The 16,883-nt window shown below is 40.0% G+C and overlaps 1 protein-coding gene across 4 annotated transcripts; it reads left to right on the forward strand.

Annotated features, from left to right (window-relative positions):
- Positions 1–273: 273 nt before the first annotated feature.
- LOC143847264 (succinate dehydrogenase subunit 5, mitochondrial-like) lies at positions 274–14,191 on the forward strand. Of its 4 annotated transcripts, XM_077356038.1 has the most exons (6): positions 274–440; positions 635–726; positions 2,166–2,442; positions 6,121–6,437; positions 6,768–6,953; positions 13,915–14,191. In XM_077356038.1, exons 3-6 carry the CDS (start codon positions 2,193–2,195, stop codon positions 13,969–13,971), a joined length of 810 nt encoding a protein of 269 aa, XP_077212153.1. In that variant the 5' UTR covers positions 274–440; positions 635–726; positions 2,166–2,192; the 3' UTR covers positions 13,972–14,191. The 4 variants fall into 4 exon arrangements, with proteins under 4 accessions (XP_077212153.1, XP_077212152.1, XP_077212154.1 ...); XM_077356037.1 differs by lacking the exon at positions 635–726; XM_077356039.1 differs by lacking the exons at positions 274–440; positions 635–726 and adding an exon at positions 1,285–1,335.
- Positions 14,192–16,883: the final 2,692 nt, after the last annotated feature.

The following is a 16,883-nucleotide window of genomic DNA, read 5'->3' on the forward strand; positions in this document are numbered from 1 at the left end:
CGGGCCGGGCCAACCCGCGGGTGATGCGGGTGCGGGTCACACGGGTCGGGTCCGCATTTTTGCGGGTCAGAATTTACGTGACCCGCGCGGCCGGCGGGTGGGCCGGGTCAACCCGCGGGTCACCCGCAAATTCAAACAGTGGTTAAATTGAATACCATTGTTAACTTGAGAGAAAAATTGCTGGTTCGAAATTCCACGCGTCTCTCTCTGTCTCCACGTAGTCTCCACCGCCTCTCTCTCTCTAAGAAGAGCCATTACGTGTCCTTCTCCCTCACTTTCTCTTCACGTAGTCTCCTCTATCTCTGTCTTCTCCTCCTTGCCATGCCTCCATCCAATCAAATACTAAGGTTCCTCCTCAAAATCTGACCTCTCCTTCATAAAAAACCCAACCGTCAGCATCACTAATTTCTCCCTTAATCAAATGGAAAGAGAAAAAAGAGGTGAGTAAAATGCGTGTTTTTCTCTCTTTTCTTTATTAAATGGTGTCTTCTTTTTTGTTGTTTCTAAGGGTAGGCTAGATGTTTTTTGTGACTGATTTTTGGCGTGCAAGGGTTTCTCATTTCTATTTGTTTTTAATACTTTTAAGGCATGCCTTGATTTTTTAGATCATTTGGTGATAATTCTCCTGTTTCAGGAAATTCCCTATAGTCCTTATGGAATCGAGGGAATTAAGGGATGGTTCTCTTGGGGATAAAGAATTTTGGGGAAGAATGGCTCCAAAATAGGGTATTGATTCTGAGTTTATCATAATGTTTTCTTTTTATGGTAGGACCCACAGTATGAACGGTTGTGATGACCCCCCTGTCTTTTTCGCGGGTTGACCCGACCCGACCCGACCCGACCCGTGTTTTTGCGGGTTGGTTTTGACGGGTCACCAAAACTCAGACCCGTGCCCGCAAATTTGCAGGTGGGTCGGGTCGACCCGCGGGCACGGTCGAGTTTGCCATGCACAATCCAAACCATTCATTTGTTGGGCCCTGACTTAAATGGAGTGTGCCTAGAAAATCTTCTCTATAGGATGATGCTAACCCCTCTGATCCATGGAGATTTCTATATGTGCCGTTAATTTTAAACCTACACAGATCTGAGGGTTTGGATCATCCTATGGAGAAGATTTTTAGGAAATACCCTATCTACGGTAACGTTAGGGCCATGGTTTGAAATTTCAACGGCGGATTTCGGTCGACACCGAAATCCGAAATTTACAAAACGTACAAAATTTCGGTCATTTCGGCGAAATATCACATAAAATATTAATTTTTTATTTCTTTACAAAATTTCGGTGTATAGGTTCTGGGAGGGGGCGAATTTATCAGCACCCTCAACTTATTTTAGGTAAAATCTCTCTCTCTCTCTCAAATCCCACCAGATCGAGAACTTCAACAGTCTCCCTTCTCGCGATCTCGTCCCCAATCTCTCAATTTCTCGTAATTTTCTAGATTTTGATCCCCGAGTCAATCGAATCTATGGTTTTATTACTGCATTTCAGTTTCATTTATCTTCTTAAATCTGTGGGTCAGATTTTGTCTCTTGATAGTATCTCTCTCTGTTTCATCTTTTGATTTGGATTTTATAGCGGTGAAACGGATTAGGTTTTTCTTTTTCTTTCCTTATTTCCATGTTTTAGGTTGCTAAATTAAGTTCTTTATTGTTCTAATTATTAAATCTAGATAAACTTTTCTAGGGTTTAGGAAGAAGAATTCCTTTGGGGCCTTTTCCTTTTGTAGCATGCTTTGTATCGAATACTTAATTTTGATTTTTTCTCTCTCTCTTTTATTTGCTAGGGTATTTCATTGTAGAATGCTGGTGATTTAGGTTTTTATTGCATATTTTTTGTGCATTTGAGTTTTGTCTTTCCTATATCTTTTAGAAATCCAGAGAGATTGTAAGAGATTTCTCTGATAATGTTGCTTGTTTACATTTTATTTGAAAAATTTCTGTGTATTCCAGTTCTAGTCATTTTGAGAGATTTTAGGGAATTTAATCTAAAACGGTGCTGATTTTGGGTTCTGTTCACAAATTTTGTGTCTTCCTGTTAGTGAATATGATTTTCCATGTTTCTAAGATATTTGAATTGCAGAGAAGCATGAACCTATCTATAAAGTAGTAATTTTTTTAACAGTCTGTCAAGTAGAAAGTAGTATTGATTATGGTTTTAATTGCAGATTTCTACCGATAGTTGATTCAGTTAAATGGCAGCGATGACAAGGCCATGCATTTCTTCTTCTCGAAAGATTTGCAAGGTTGGTGCTGTTATTTTAGGGGCCAATCTGGAAGGGGCGCTACAGAGTAGGTGTATGAGGGCTTCCCATATCTCGTCTGGCCAACCTTTTTCCCGTAGCTTCACATCCACCCCAGCAAAACATTTTAGGGTCATTTCGACAGCTTTTTCTGGAACCAGTGAGAGGTGGGGTGTTCCAAGGTTGCCTACAGAGCCGAGAGGTAAGAGATCACCCTTAACATGTTTTTTATTCTTATATATATATATATATATATTGATCTGTTTCTGGACTTTCAGTTCTTTCAGTTTCAACAATTGAGGGTTTTGTATAATTTTCAAAACACTGGACAATTTAGTAATTCACCGTCTTTTCATGCCTATGATCATATTCAGTTGATTTGTTTATTAGGAAATAAGTTAAACTGTAAACGTGCCATTTGACAAACAATTCATGATACTGGTAATGTGAATTTTTGGGGTTGAAAATTAGAATCTTCTGATTTCACAAGTGATTTACTAGTTTGGCTTCTCTAACAGTATTTTGCTTTTTCTTTGGTCTCGTTTCGGCATCACCATCCATGTCCTCAACTATTGCATCTTTTTTGGGTTTATTGAAAAAACAGCGGCATAGTGATTTATTTAATTACCAGTAGTTTTCCAGTATCTTTTTTCAAACCATTACTTGAAAGCTGAAGGAAATAAGAATTACGAAACAAAACTCATGGGTTTTTTCTTCTTTGTTTGCCTTTGTTTTCAATTGTTGTGGCTCTATATAATAATGGCACTTGTAGAGGGCTTGACTTGTTCACATATTTTAGTGTTGCATGGATTCGGATTCGCGTGTCGGGATCCGACACGGATTCGAGGTGTTGGATTCGGCAAACCCCTGAGTTGCTGGATTCGGCAAACCCCTAAAAGTAGGATCCGGATTCGGTAATTTTTAAATAAAATAAAATTCTCAAAATTTAAAAAAAAATAAAAAATAAAATATATATATATATATATATATATATATATAGAGAGAGAGAGAGAGAGAGAGAGAGAGAGAGAGAGAGAGAGAGAGAGAGGAAACTGTTGGTGAGCTTAAGCGCAACAAACTTATGGTGCGCTTAAGCTCCCCAATCACATGGGTCCCACTTGTTCTGTGGTGATCCAAACCATTCATTTGCAAGGCCTTATGATAGATAGGGGGTGTACCAAAAATCAGCTCCATAGGATCATCCTAACCCCTCCATATGTGAAGGACAAAAATGGACAGACTTGATTTTTGGTACACCCCCCATCTATGTAAGGGACTTTCAAATGAATGCTTTGGATCATCCTAACAAAGTGGGCCCCCATGTGATTGGGCGCTTAAGCTCACCATAAGTTTGGTGAGCTTAAGCGCACCAACAGTTATATTCATGAAAAATTTGAGGGTAGAGGGTTGAGGCGAGTTTTGTATTAAGATAGTTGAAGGAGGAAGGGGGTCCATGTTCGAGGGTCGAGGCGCTAAGGTTTTTATTAAAAGTGTGGTTATGCTTTCATATCAAAAAAGTTAAGAAAATACATTTAAAGGGAAAATATACAGGATTCACATTTCAAAAGAGTCAACGATGAATCGGATTCGCCCGAAGAAAACATGATTCGTGCGGGACACGGCTACGACAAGAATCCGGTTGGGTCCCACGTGAATCCATGTCCGATTCGGATGCAGAGACTTGTCGACACGGATTCGGCATAAGGCATAAGGGGCAAAGAATCCATGCGACAGCTTATTTATAGGGCTAATAGGGTCCGAACTTACGTGATGATGTGAGTGTTGAAGGTTCTAGCCAAATGTTCCTTATTGGTTGTTTTATTACCATATTGATAAATCTTTCTTGCCGGAAATCACAATAGCACATAGGCTTTTCTGTTCAAGTCTCTTGACAAGTGGGTTGCCCTGCAATGCACCACAGAGAGAATATACTACTATCTTTTTCAAGGTAGTTGGCATCAAGATAGAATTACAGTCATTTTGGACAAAATGCAAACAGAGACGGTTACCACTCACCTGTCACAGATGACTGAAACAAGATGAATAAATTCAATCATTTGCATGATCAAAATGGAGAAAAAGGGAAGAAAGGGGATTCGAAAGGACCAAGGTCTGGGTGAATTATCGAAAGAATTGGTTCTGCTAAAAGTAGCCCCACTTAAGTTCTAATGCATGTTGGATTCATAGAGGCCCTCAAGAGTGCGTCAGACATTGTCATAAACATCCATGGCCTGCTCAATGCCTACAAAGTGGTCAAATATACCCTTCGTCTTTGCAAGACATTCTCAAATTCATCATTAAAAGAATGACATTCTCAAATTCTTGATTATTCCTTATTGTTGTTTTGTTGTTCACAATGCAACTGCTTAATGCGGGCTTCTGACTATTGGGGGTTGATCTGATATTGTTCTAACCAAATTTCCACTGATACTAACAATCTAAGCACAGACCTTTGAAGCAGCTCTCAGTCTTTTTATGACCAGAGTAGCTCACAGTCTGCCATCTACAAACAGCTCAGCACCCTCAGATTGGTTGAAACTTGTGAGCCAACCCTCAACCACGGAAGGGGGACGATGGGGTGCAAATCACCCATGTAAATTGCATGGGCTATATGAAATTGCTGCCACATAAAGTTACATGAGAAGATATGTGTCAACTATTGCAACCTCGATGGTAACATCCTCTTCGTAAGAGTTGAAAAGGATTGTAGAGCAAGTTTGCAAAAATTTGAGGTTTAGAGAAGTTGGAAGTCTCCTCGGTTGTGGAACCCCTCTTTGCTCCTTGTCGATGAGTAGCACAAATATCTCTGATTATTATTATTATTTTTGAATGTCTAGTGCCTATCTCTCATTAGCTCCCTTTTTGATGAGTTTACCACATATGAGATGAGATACTGCGTATCTCATAATAAGTTGCTGTCCACGGTCTCCAAGTTGCTAATAGGCTACTTTTAAAGGAGTCCTCTAGGACTTTTGCAGCTTGCCACCGCATCTCCAACTACTTGGTTTGATAGTTTTCTTTAATCGACAATCCCTTCAAACATAAACTGGTCATAGTAGACTGTCAAGCCAAAATAGAACTCCCATGGATGACAGCCCCAACTGTCTTACTTACCTTGCCAGGTCAGGGAGCCAAAACCACACCACATCAGCAGTGGCTAAAAGGACACATGCCAGATTGTGATCGTTTCCACTTGTAGTACCACCATATGGGTCCACCCTTAGCCACGATCCACTTTGATCATGGCTACTTAGAGGATATATTTTTTTGGGGTTTTGGGGATGGGGGATCTGCTTACCCTCGATCTCAGTTTAACCAGCTGCAGCGGCTTGGCTTGAGCTTTCTTGTTCCTCCAATCTGCCCTCCTTTCTTTGAGTATATCCAAACTATTTCTCTCTTCTGAGAATCGCCTTTGATTCTATGTCATGATTCCGTCGAAATTGATGTGACTGCCTTGACCAGTGGTTGCTTCCTATGTATCTTGTGTTGCACTGATCTTTTGGAAGATAAACCGGTTGTCTCCTTTAGCCGATGCTCCTCAATCGGCGATGATCTTTGATGGATTGTGGCTACTGTTATATTTCTTACTCCTCTTGGTTCTTCTCATCCCCGGGATTCGAGGTTGATGCACACACAATCGGATGAGACCAGTCTTACTTTAGTTCTGTTGCCTTTTGTTTTGATTGGTAAAAAAATTTATTTAAAAAGAAGGGGAGGCCAAGCTGGTTGATACATTTTGTAGAGGAAAAGAAGCATAAAATACAAGAGAGGAATGTGTGGTTGTTTAACTGATTAACTTCATTCCATCATTACATAATATTGCCTTTTTATTTCATTCAAGCATAACTTCTCATTATTTCTTTTTAATGGTTGTAAGCAGTTCGAGATTGTAGGCCCCCTTTTGCAATAGGGATTATCAACAGGCGCTTATTCAGTGCAGATATAAGTGATTTGCCTCTCATAACTGACCCTGATGTGAAAGATGCATTCAAGGATTTAATGGCTGCAAGTTGGGATGAGCTCCCTGATGCTGTTATCAATGGTACCAAGGCGGCATTATCAAAAGATACTGAGGATAAGACTGGACAGGAAGCTTTAGCAAATGTTTTCCGTGCAGCTGAGGCTGTCGAGCACTTTGCCGGGGTCTTGGTGTCTCTGAGAATGGAGCTTGATGATAGCATTGGACTAAGTGGTGAGGTATGCCAAATCTGTCATGGCTGTGGATTTAAATTTCAGTTTCGGTTTCGAAACCAAAATTTCGGCTGAAATCCAATAAAAAAGTATTAATTTATTATTTCGAAAATTTCAGTAATTTTGGCCGGAATTTCGGAAAAATAATATATTTTTGAAAAAAAATCAATTTGCCGAAATTTGGGAAATCTCAGCCGAAATTTGGGAAATCTGAAATTCTGTATTTCGGGAAATTTAAAACCATGGTCATGACTAAGTTGGGAAAATACAAGTCATGACTGAGTTGCCACCTGTCATTGTTTTTTCTGGGTACTGATGGTTGTGTTTGTTCTGCAGAAAGTGGGGCGTGTCTCTGATGAGTTCCGAGATGCTTTGAGTGCAGTATACAGGCGCTACATGATGTATTTGGATGCATTTGGTCCCGATGAAACCTATCTGCGAAAGAAAGTTGAAGTGGAATTGGGAACAAAGATGATACACATAAAGATGAGATGCAGTGGCCTTGGCTCGGAATGGGGAAAGGTAAAATCATTTCTGATTGATATTTGTTGCATTAATGCTATTTAGGTTTATAATTTAATGATTTTGAGGGTTGGATGGTCAAATTTGGTTCAATGTATAATAACAGGCATAGGTTTTAAGATTGTTGTTATGCAAGAGAAGTATTAGGAATCAATTAAAAGTAGTAAACTTTCTAAAGAATTGAACAATCACACAAAATGACCCAATAAATATTAACAAACAATGATAGAGAGAGGTATGGCAACAATTGATTTGATCAAAACATGATCTAAGTTGGGTAAAGACGTAAAAGCCCTAAACGCAAGACAATAACTCATAACTATTCATTCACCTGCTGAAAACTACATCAAAATTCTCTCTCTCTCTCTCTCTCTCTCTCTCTCTCTATATATATATATATATATATATATATATATATATATATATATATATATATATGAGGAAAGTGTTCCCTGTGCTGTAGTTGTGTTATAAAGTCTCCCATTGTTTCGTTTAGCGGGTCACCTTTGCGGGCCCACAAAAAGTGACGAATTGGAGGTGCAGGGAACTCTCTGCGCTGCAGTGCAGGAACACTTTTCTCATATATATATATATATATATATATATATATATATATATATATATATATATATATAGGTCAAAAACACCTTCGATACTTTAATGCTTACCATTGGTATATGATCAATATTTCCCCTTAGATCAACTTAAATAAAGCCTATTTCTATTGTAGAACAACCTAAAACAAATAAAAAATATCTTACATGTTGCACCCTAAAAAAATATTCACAATTTTTATTACACAGAGCCCACCAAAACTTATTTAAAGTTTTCCAAAAAATAAATAAAAATAAAAAAGACCTTCATAAATCGTAATGATAAAACCTTTCAATTTCTGTGACAAACTGAGCTCTGTAGGGTCAATTATTGACACTATCTTGATGTTTCAGACACTTAGGTTGTACTTTTAGATCTCAGTCAACCCTCTTATTCTCTAGGATCATCTTTGCTGAATTACGGGCTAGTTCATTTCCTTAACATTAATTTCCCTTAGGTTGGAGAAAACTCGCCCTTGAATTTGCATTTTCAAGTAGCAACATGTTATGGTGCGACGAAATATCTGGTGCGACGAAATATCTCTGAAAGACAGCATATTCCTAGATTTTTTTTTTGCAGTAGACTCTTTTATTAGAATTCTCTATAGGATTCATTTCATAGCTAGGAACATAACAGAGAACATGACCTTGGATAGGATAGAATGGAAGAAAATGATCAACGTAGAAGAACCCAACTAGAACCAGGATTAGAGCCGGGTAGATTCCTTTTACCTTCTTCATGATTTTTTTTTCTATAGGATTCATTTGGCCGACCCCAACTAGTTTGGGACAAAGGCTTTGTTGAGTTGAGACTCTTTTCTTAGAATGGGTGGTCGTGTTAATTTGTCCATTCCCTTCTGCAAATCCTTAATTCGACAGAGAGCTTGAGAGAGTGACACTGCTTTCGGAGTCTTGAATTGATTTTTATCAAGAAGTTGTGAAAGATGGCGGATCGAGTCGGCTGGAGGAGGACGAAGAGCAGACGGCATAGAAACCCGGATCGAGTAACACAAAGAAAAAGAGAAGGAAACTTGGGAGATTGGCGTTGTAGGAAATGTGCTTTCCGCAACTTCCATAGACGCTCTGAGGGTCTCAAAGTGTGGAAAAATCTGTACGGGCGCAGATGGGAATCTCCTCATAATGGATCAGGGAGTGGCTGATGTCCAAAATGAAGTTGCATTGGCCTTTGCTGATTCAAATGAGATGGCATCATCAGATCCTAATCAATACCAGATAGACTATAACAGCTGTGTGGATTTAATATCGATTCAAAGATTAAATCATAGCTTGTGGGGTCAGATCCGGAATGGGTGGTCTGGTAATCTTCCAGCCCTGGAGTTGTGGTTAAGAAAGAGATGTGATGCTAAATCTCCTCTTGAGGTTTATATGGATATTCTGGAGGTAATGGTGATCATCCCTGAAAAAGTAAGCATAAGAAGAGCCCAGAGTTCTTGGAAATCAGCAACAAATTCGCCTTTCGAGGCTCTGGAACCATTGACTCATAAGTTTCAAGAATCTGAAAGCTCGGATTGGTGGAGAATAATTGGTGTTCCTCCTGAGACGTGGTGTGAGGAGAACTTCTGGAGAATTGGAGTGAAAATTGGTAAGGTTATGGCTACTGATATTTCATGTAAGGCTGGGAGAGGCTACAAACAGTCTAGGATTCAGATCCGTTCAAGCGAAAATTGCCTTGGAGTAATCTCTCTTCAGGTTAAAATTAATGGTCGTATCCTGTGGTTGGAAGCTGAGAAGGAGGTGGTTGCCGTCTCTATCAATTCTGGAAAAGGTGGAAAAGATGGTGAATCTGTTGAAGAGTTTAACACCAGTGTATCCGGAAGATGACGAGGAAGATTCCTTCTATGAACCAGAGTTGGAGCCCATTGTTGCATACCAGATGGGAGAGTTGGAGAAGAAGCTGGCGCACGATAGGAATTGGGCGCTCGATAGTCCCTTGCCCCCTGCGCAGGATAGTGAGGAGGCGTATTCAAGTTTTGAAACTCAAAATGGGGAGCCAGCTGTAGTCTGAGAAAATGAAGTTGTTGGTCTCGTGGATCAGACGCTATCAGTCCTCAAGGTTCTCCTCGTCTGATTCACGAAGGAGTGCTACTTTTTCTTTTCTCCCTACAGACATGTGTCCTGTGGCCCTATGGCAGGCAGAAATCATAGACCTGTATTGGCCGGTTTGGGTAGTGAAGCGGAAGACAGCTGTAATGAAATAAATCAAAGATGGGCTGGGCTTGCTAAAGTTTATCTTTAAGGGCTAAAGTGGGCCTTATCTAATTGTGGGCCGCGATCAAATCCACTACCTAGGTTTATGAGTAATGCTTTAATAGATCTGCTGGGTAATACTCTCGATTTATTATCCTTGGAGTCATCTAATTCTATCCATCCTGAGCGAAGAGTTGTTTCACCAACCAGACCTATGTCTCCGTTGATATCCTTGTCGCGAGCCATGTCTCGAGTTCAAGATCATTTCCCTGTGACGCCAGAGCGTGTACAATCGTTCTCTGAACAATCTTTCATCATTCAAGTAGGCCAACGTGAGAGATCTGCAATCCTTCCCTCCCCCCGAGGCACTCCTGAATGATGTGCGGTTTGGGCCGTTTCAAATGTCGGAGCCATGACTGGTGCTGAAGCCTGTGGAGGGGTTGAAACCGGTAGCATTTCCACTCGTTGATAGCCATTCTTTGGGAGAAGAAACGATGCCAAGGAGAAGAATGAATTATATTGACTCTCTGGCCAGAGAGCAGTTTCTGGAATTCAACACTCGAAATCAACCTGACATCCATCCATCTTCCAAAATGTGTGACAAGCATGTTACAACTTTATGATCTGGAGAGGAATGTAGAATCTGAAATTCCAGAGTCACCCGGGCGGGACTACCTTAACCAGATATCCAGTGCAATGGATTCTAGGTCCCAATGCTGTGTAATCGAATTGGAGAAGGGGGTCAAGTCGGAGCAGCGAGATCTTGTCAGCGTGCGAGAGGATCAGATTTGTCCAATGGAGGCTAAACAGGTCCCCTCGGAACTGACCTATGTAGCACATCTTTTTATGATGATTGAGGCTAAACAGGTCCCCTTGGAACTGACCTATGTAGCACATCTTTTTATGATGAACGGCTGACAAATAAGATAAAAAACAAAACAGGAACAAGCACATACGCAAAGGAGATCCCTGAATCGCCACCACGAATTCTTTGCAGTGCTGTTCTCTACTGCATCTTATTTAGGACCCGATGCTTCGTCTCTTGTTGCTGCTTCGGCAGATGCACTTTGTCTAGGAACGTATTTATCTTATTAAGTATCAACCGATGGAATGGGGTCTCCCTGTGCTTCAGATAGGGACAGAGCTCGAAACTCCCCAGCGAATGAGGTAAAGACAGAATGAACAGTTGGTCGGGCAACGATTCCGGTTGAAGCGGATTCCAGTTCTCCTGCAGGGCCCTATCACGTAAGGCTCTCTTTATTCGGGCAGACTCCCACGATCCCTTTCCCAATGTCTATATTACCCCACCCCACCCCACCCCCACCCCCCCCCCCCCCCGGGTCATCCGAGGCTCAGAGTTGCCACAAAGAATCTGCCGAGCCCCTGTAAATGGTTTGGAAACTAGCTGGAAGGAGATCTAATATTATTGGCCAAGTAGTAGATCCTTTGACTAGCCAAATCCAGAGCATTCGATTTCCTGACAGTGACTGTGAAATTTGTCTCACTGAGAATGAAATCTGGGAGGAAGAGGTAGTAATGCCGATGTCTGGTGTTCAGAATAGTATGGAAATGGTTGTGCTTGGGGAAGAAACAGTGGATCCCATAGCATCGGGCCGAATGATGCTACCCTGAAAACTTTTGTTTCTCACGTAATGGAAACAAGCAAAGAATTGGGTTTATCATATTTGGGGTTAGTCAGTATACTTGAAAGAATGTTCTGGGAGACTAAACGAAGAGAATTGTCCCTGCGCGGTGCAGTTGATTCGTCAATGAAAGGTAATGAGGGAACTAGCCAGGCTGAAATCTGATGTTAATTATGATGGTACTTCAAGGAGTGCAGCCAGGGGTAAAGCATTTTGCGGAGGCGGAAAGTGCTCCTCCAAGGGTTCAAGGAAAGGCCATTACCGTTCGCCATGAAGATCCTATCTTGGAATTGCAATGGGGTGGGCACCCTACATAAGCAGGCCCAAGTCCCTTTAATATATTATACTTACCATTCCAAAAACAAAAGTAGCTACATGTTATGATTTTCGAACTGTCACAAGTTCTTTTGAAAGCCATTGCAGCTTTATTTTCTATTTTTTGTGATAAGACGGTCTTTGGAAAAGTTTATGCTATTGCAGCTTTATGAATCTGTCAGGGTTGAGTCGACCACTTTCCTTACCTTACCCCCGCTACACTCCCACTCCAAGCTACGCCTGCTGAGAAAGATGCATTGCTCCAAGTATAACTAAAAAGTTAACAATCTTGAATTTTCGTTCAAGCTTTACATTGTGACTAAATAGTACAAAATCAATTTGCCGCCACTTCTTTGATCCAACCATGTGAAGTACCATCATCATTGTTAAAAAAGGCTCCAATTTTCTTTGATTTACCAAAAGTATATTTTCTGAAATTGGGTCAAGCTCATCTGATTGCGAAGAATCAGAAGTTATAAAAGGCACGGAATAACCTTTTTTGAATAATACCTACAAGCTTAGGAAGAGAGGGCGAACCTTGGTGCGACGGTAAGGTTGCTCCATTGTGACCTGGTGGTCACAGGTTCGAGTCACGGAACAGCCTCTCTGCAAAGCAGGGGTAAGGCTGTGTACATCTAGCCCTCCCTAGACCCTGCAATGGCGGGAGCCTCGTGCACCGGGCCGCCTTTTTTTTACCTACAAGCTTAGGAGTATTGATTGAACGCCATCCTTACTATCTAGTACATATTACATTCCAAAGTCATTGTTATTTTGTATCATCTTTTGCAAATTAAGATCAGAAATCTCCTCTTACAAGGCTTGAGTTTATAATCTTCCTTCATAAGAAAAATTGTTTTTTTTTCTTCTTCTTTCACAATAGAACGTATTTTAATTTTCCCTATGAGTTGCATGACTATCATATTGCCATGGTCTCTCGAGCAAAATATGTGACATGCATCCATCAATACTCCATCACACCACACTCCTTTGTACAAGCCCTAAGTCGATGAGAAGATTTGATGTCAGTGCATTCTCCATCATCCAACTCTCTCTTAGCATCGACTTCATTTCTATGTTTTATTCTATGTGATGAATCCACAACCAACGCAAGTCGATCTAGCCTTTGCAACGCCCTTAGGAGAATTTTTCCCAATTGACCAATCCTTTCATCTAGATAAAAAACATCTGTGGTTCCATTATAAATCCTCGTAATGATTTTCCTAATCAAACGGGCTTTGATACTAATCTGATGCAAGAAAACTACAAGGAACCCACAAAACTTGGTAGAAAATTGAACTATCACATAAATGATCCAGTAGATCTTCACTAGTATTGCTATAGAGATAAAATGACAATATATATTGATCAGAAGATGGTCAAAGTAGAGTAAAACCAAAAACTCAGTAGGGAAAGCTTGGAACTATTTATTGACTCCGGGGAAGTACACAACTTCATATAGATATGCCAAAAAATACTTGGAAGACCCTTTTTTCCCTTACCATTGGTATAGGATCAATTTCAGCCCTTAGATATCAACCTAAATAAAGGCTAGTTTCTATTTTAGAGCTGCCCAAAATAAAAATAGAAGTATCTTACATTTTATTGTCCTAGAAATGCTATTGACATTTTCATCTCATAGCCCCTGTCAAAACCTACTTAAACTTCGCCCTTGAAGTAAATAAAAATTACTGAAAATCCCGATAAATCATAATGACCCAAAGTGTCAATTTTTGTGACAGACTGAGCTCTTTACACCAATTGATGTTAGCTTAATATTTCGGACGCCTTCAGGCCCACCTTTGGGCCTCGATCGTCCCTTTTATTCTCTTAGATCATCTTTGCTGGATTATGAGCTTGCTCCTGAACGTTGCCTGCACCACAAGGTCTCAAAGATCCATGGCATACGATTTATCAAGGTTAAATAAGTTTTTAAGTCTTTCTCTACTCTTTCTTTCTTCATTAGCTAGTGATGGGGTTGACAACTGTGCGGCTTTTGGTGTTTGGGATTTAAGATTTTGTAGCTCCTACTGAAAGACAAAATGCTTAATGTGCCTTGTAGGTTTCAAACTTGTGGTCTTCAACTTGTAACAATGTAATGGAACTGTGTGTTAATTAACTGTTGCATTGGTTCTGGCTATAAAAATCTGAATTGGAGCGCGATAAGGACTTTCTGATATGTGTGTTCTTTTCTTTGGATTACAGATCACAGTTCTTGGGACTTCTGGACTTTCTGGATCATATATTGAGTACAGAGCTTAATAAAATGTCAAACAGGCAGACTTAAAAAGGACTTTGTTACTTAAATCTTTGCTTTTTGTAGAGCTTTTGGCCTTGCCTTGACTGGATAGCTTGCTTCTCCCAATAATTCAGATGGGAAGTTTATTATCTCCATGTTTGGCATTGAAGTGTTTTGTAGGGAAATATGAGCAACACCAACACATCCCCATTGCAAAGTATGAAATAATAGTGATTTTCTGTCCGATCTCTCTTCTTTTAGTACTTGGAACTTTTGAGATTCTTCTAATTGCTGTAATATTGAAAAATACAAAGCATGCTCTGTTCCACTATCATGGAGGTTGCTTTGCTGGGGCCTAACATCATTGTAATACCAGGCGTGCCTACATATTGTACGGTGGCCCACGTTTGGTTTGAATGGTGGCCCACCTTTTGTTATGTTAGGGATGCCTACATATTGTGGCCCAACTTTGGTTGATCTAGACAGTCTACTTGACAACCTCATGTTATTAGACCATTGATGAGGAACCACCCGTTTGACTTCCAGTTTTGGTTTGGCCACCACTGAAATTGAAATATTTCAGTTTCGGTAGAAATTTCAGCCTGAATCTTGTAAAATTCGGTGAAATTTTTTTATATTTCTAAAACTTCAATGGAGATCTTGTAAATTTTGGAGGAAATCTGGCAAATTTCGGCGAAAATCTTGTAAATAGATGCGAAGACAAAATTTCGTGTAGGTCCTGGCCGAAACCAAAATATTTCTGCTGAAACGACATGTTTTGTTTGGGCCGAAATTTTAGACCATGGATCCACCCCTTGGAGATCATCGCATATTTTCTCAGGGTTCTTATATGATGGATGTGCTTATTTTTTTTCAAAGGAAATAAATGAGCGGGCAGAAGTACAAGTGGTGCTTATCCAATATGACAATGCAATGGTCAACACCCATTGGATAAAAGTCCTCTGATCTAATGTTTAGAATGGTCGAGGTTCTTTTGGGCCACATGGCACCTCTGTAGGGCCTCACTAAATGAATGTTCAAGATCATGTTCTCATACATGTGGGCTCGTAGGTTTTTCTTGGGATGCATAAAGTAGGGATGCAACTTGGGCCAGTTTCAACCTGAACCCACATGCAGCTCGGGTTGAGTTGGGTTGGCATTTCCTCAAGTTGGGTTTAGAGCCACAGGGCAAACCGACCAGACCCAAACCTGCCCTTGTCCTCTAATTTTATTGCGAATTTCAAAATCTTAGGGTTATTTTTTATGTATTTTACCCAAGGCCTTCCTTGACCTGAAGCTCAGTTTAGGTCGGGTTAGGGTGGAGAGAAAGCTACTTCGAGTTGGTCTGCGGTTTCCTATGGTTAGTATCGTACTATGTTGGCGTGCAACTTGGGTCAGGCTCAAACCTAACGGGTTCAACTCAATTTTGGTTCGGGTTGGGTTGGCATTTCGTTATGTTTGGTTGATTTAATTTCTAGTTGGGTTAGGGGTAGAGGACTTGGGCAACCTGAGGCCGACCTTCGTCCTCTAATTTTATTGTGATTTGCAAAATCTTTGGGGGTTTTTTTTTTTAATATTTTGTAGTTTTTATGTTTTTACTCTAGGCTAACTTGAACCCAAGTAGACCCGATTTGAAAAAAAAAAAAGAAAAAAAAAAGGGGGGGTTAGACAAGCTGGGTTAGGGTTGAGAGATTTAGAGGCGGGTTGGGTTAGGGTTGACCATCCTCAACCGAATGCTTGGCTTGGGTTAGGGTTGAGGGAATACTATCTCAGGTTGGGCCAGGGTTGAGTTGCACCCCCACATTATGTTTGACTTACTTGATTTTTTTCCTTGTGTTAAATATTGTATTGCGAAAATGCTAAGCGTTTAAAATTTTCTTATATTGATATTTAATTAACAAATCGTTTGTTTATGAAGCTAGAGAAAAAGTATGAAACATGGTGTTGAGTCGGTCTTTTCACTTCATATTTTACGTAAGTCGGCCATATTCCACGTTTACAGTATTGAAAGTGTGATTAATCAGAGAAAATTCTGCTCACGATCTCTATTGATAGCGTGATTAATCAGAGAAAGTTCTGATTCACTTCTTACCTTTCATATGCATGAAATCCTTCTAAGCCATAGGATTAAGATAGCCCACCATGTTCATGCACATCTCTAATTAGATCTTAACGTTAATTAATATTTTATTTCCAACATGAAATCTAAATTCCAAGCATGCGATCGAGCTACTCAAATTTGACTCGAATGCTCCAAATTAATATTCTTAAATTAATAGAAATCTCATAGGCCGCAGGTCGTTTACAGCAGCCAATCTCAGCGCAGGACCGCCTCTGGGAGCGAGATAAATGATATTTCCACCCCTTTCCAATATTTCCCTTAAAATAAAGTCTTTTTTAGGAAAAAGACAAACAAAAGGGGTGGAAATTCTGAAAAAAGTCTTTTTTAAGGGGTTTTTGCAAAAGAAGTCCTCTACTTTGCTTTATTTGCAAACAGAATCATGTTTGAATGAATTTTGAAAATCAGGTTATGTCATTGATTTGTGACCAAAATACCCATACTAGATTTTTGTTTACTTGCAAAAGACCAAAATGTCCTTATGTGTGAAAAGTTGAAAATTACCTTTTAAAAAATTTAAAATACCCGTGATGCTTTGGTAGGATGGGTCCCACCAACTCAGCACAAACTCATGCATTAGGTGGGGCCCACCATTTTGTCATGCAAAATTCACTCAGTGATGGTGACTCTATTTGCAAATTTTAAAACTAGAAGACTCTTTTTGCAAATGTGTAAGACTTCTTTTGCAACAACTCCTAATGATTATTCTAAATCCTGCTTAGGTAATGTCACTCTTCACTTTACGAAACGCTATTTTGATTGGCTGTTGATTACAATTTTGAACCTAAGAAACCTATCACCGCTAATTAGGAAAAA

The sequence above is a fragment of the Tasmannia lanceolata genome, unplaced genomic scaffold, assembly GCF_043159265.1.
Source record: "Tasmannia lanceolata isolate RefF3 unplaced genomic scaffold, GAP_Taslan_0.1 ptg000015l, whole genome shotgun sequence".
NCBI lineage: Eukaryota > Viridiplantae > Streptophyta > Magnoliopsida > Canellales > Winteraceae > Tasmannia > Tasmannia lanceolata.

Excerpts from the sequence above, each read along its gene's own strand:
- LOC143847264 (XM_077356038.1), top strand. The coding sequence starts at position 2,193 with ATGGCAGCGATGACAAGGCCATGCATTTCTTCTTCTCGAAAGATTTGC. Across the intron at positions 2,443-6,120 it reads GTTGCCTACAGAGCCGAGAG|TTCGAGATTGTAGGCCCCCT; the intron begins GTAAGAGATCAC and ends GGTTGTAAGCAG. Across the intron at positions 6,438-6,767 it reads GCATTGGACTAAGTGGTGAG|AAAGTGGGGCGTGTCTCTGA; the intron begins GTATGCCAAATC and ends TTTGTTCTGCAG.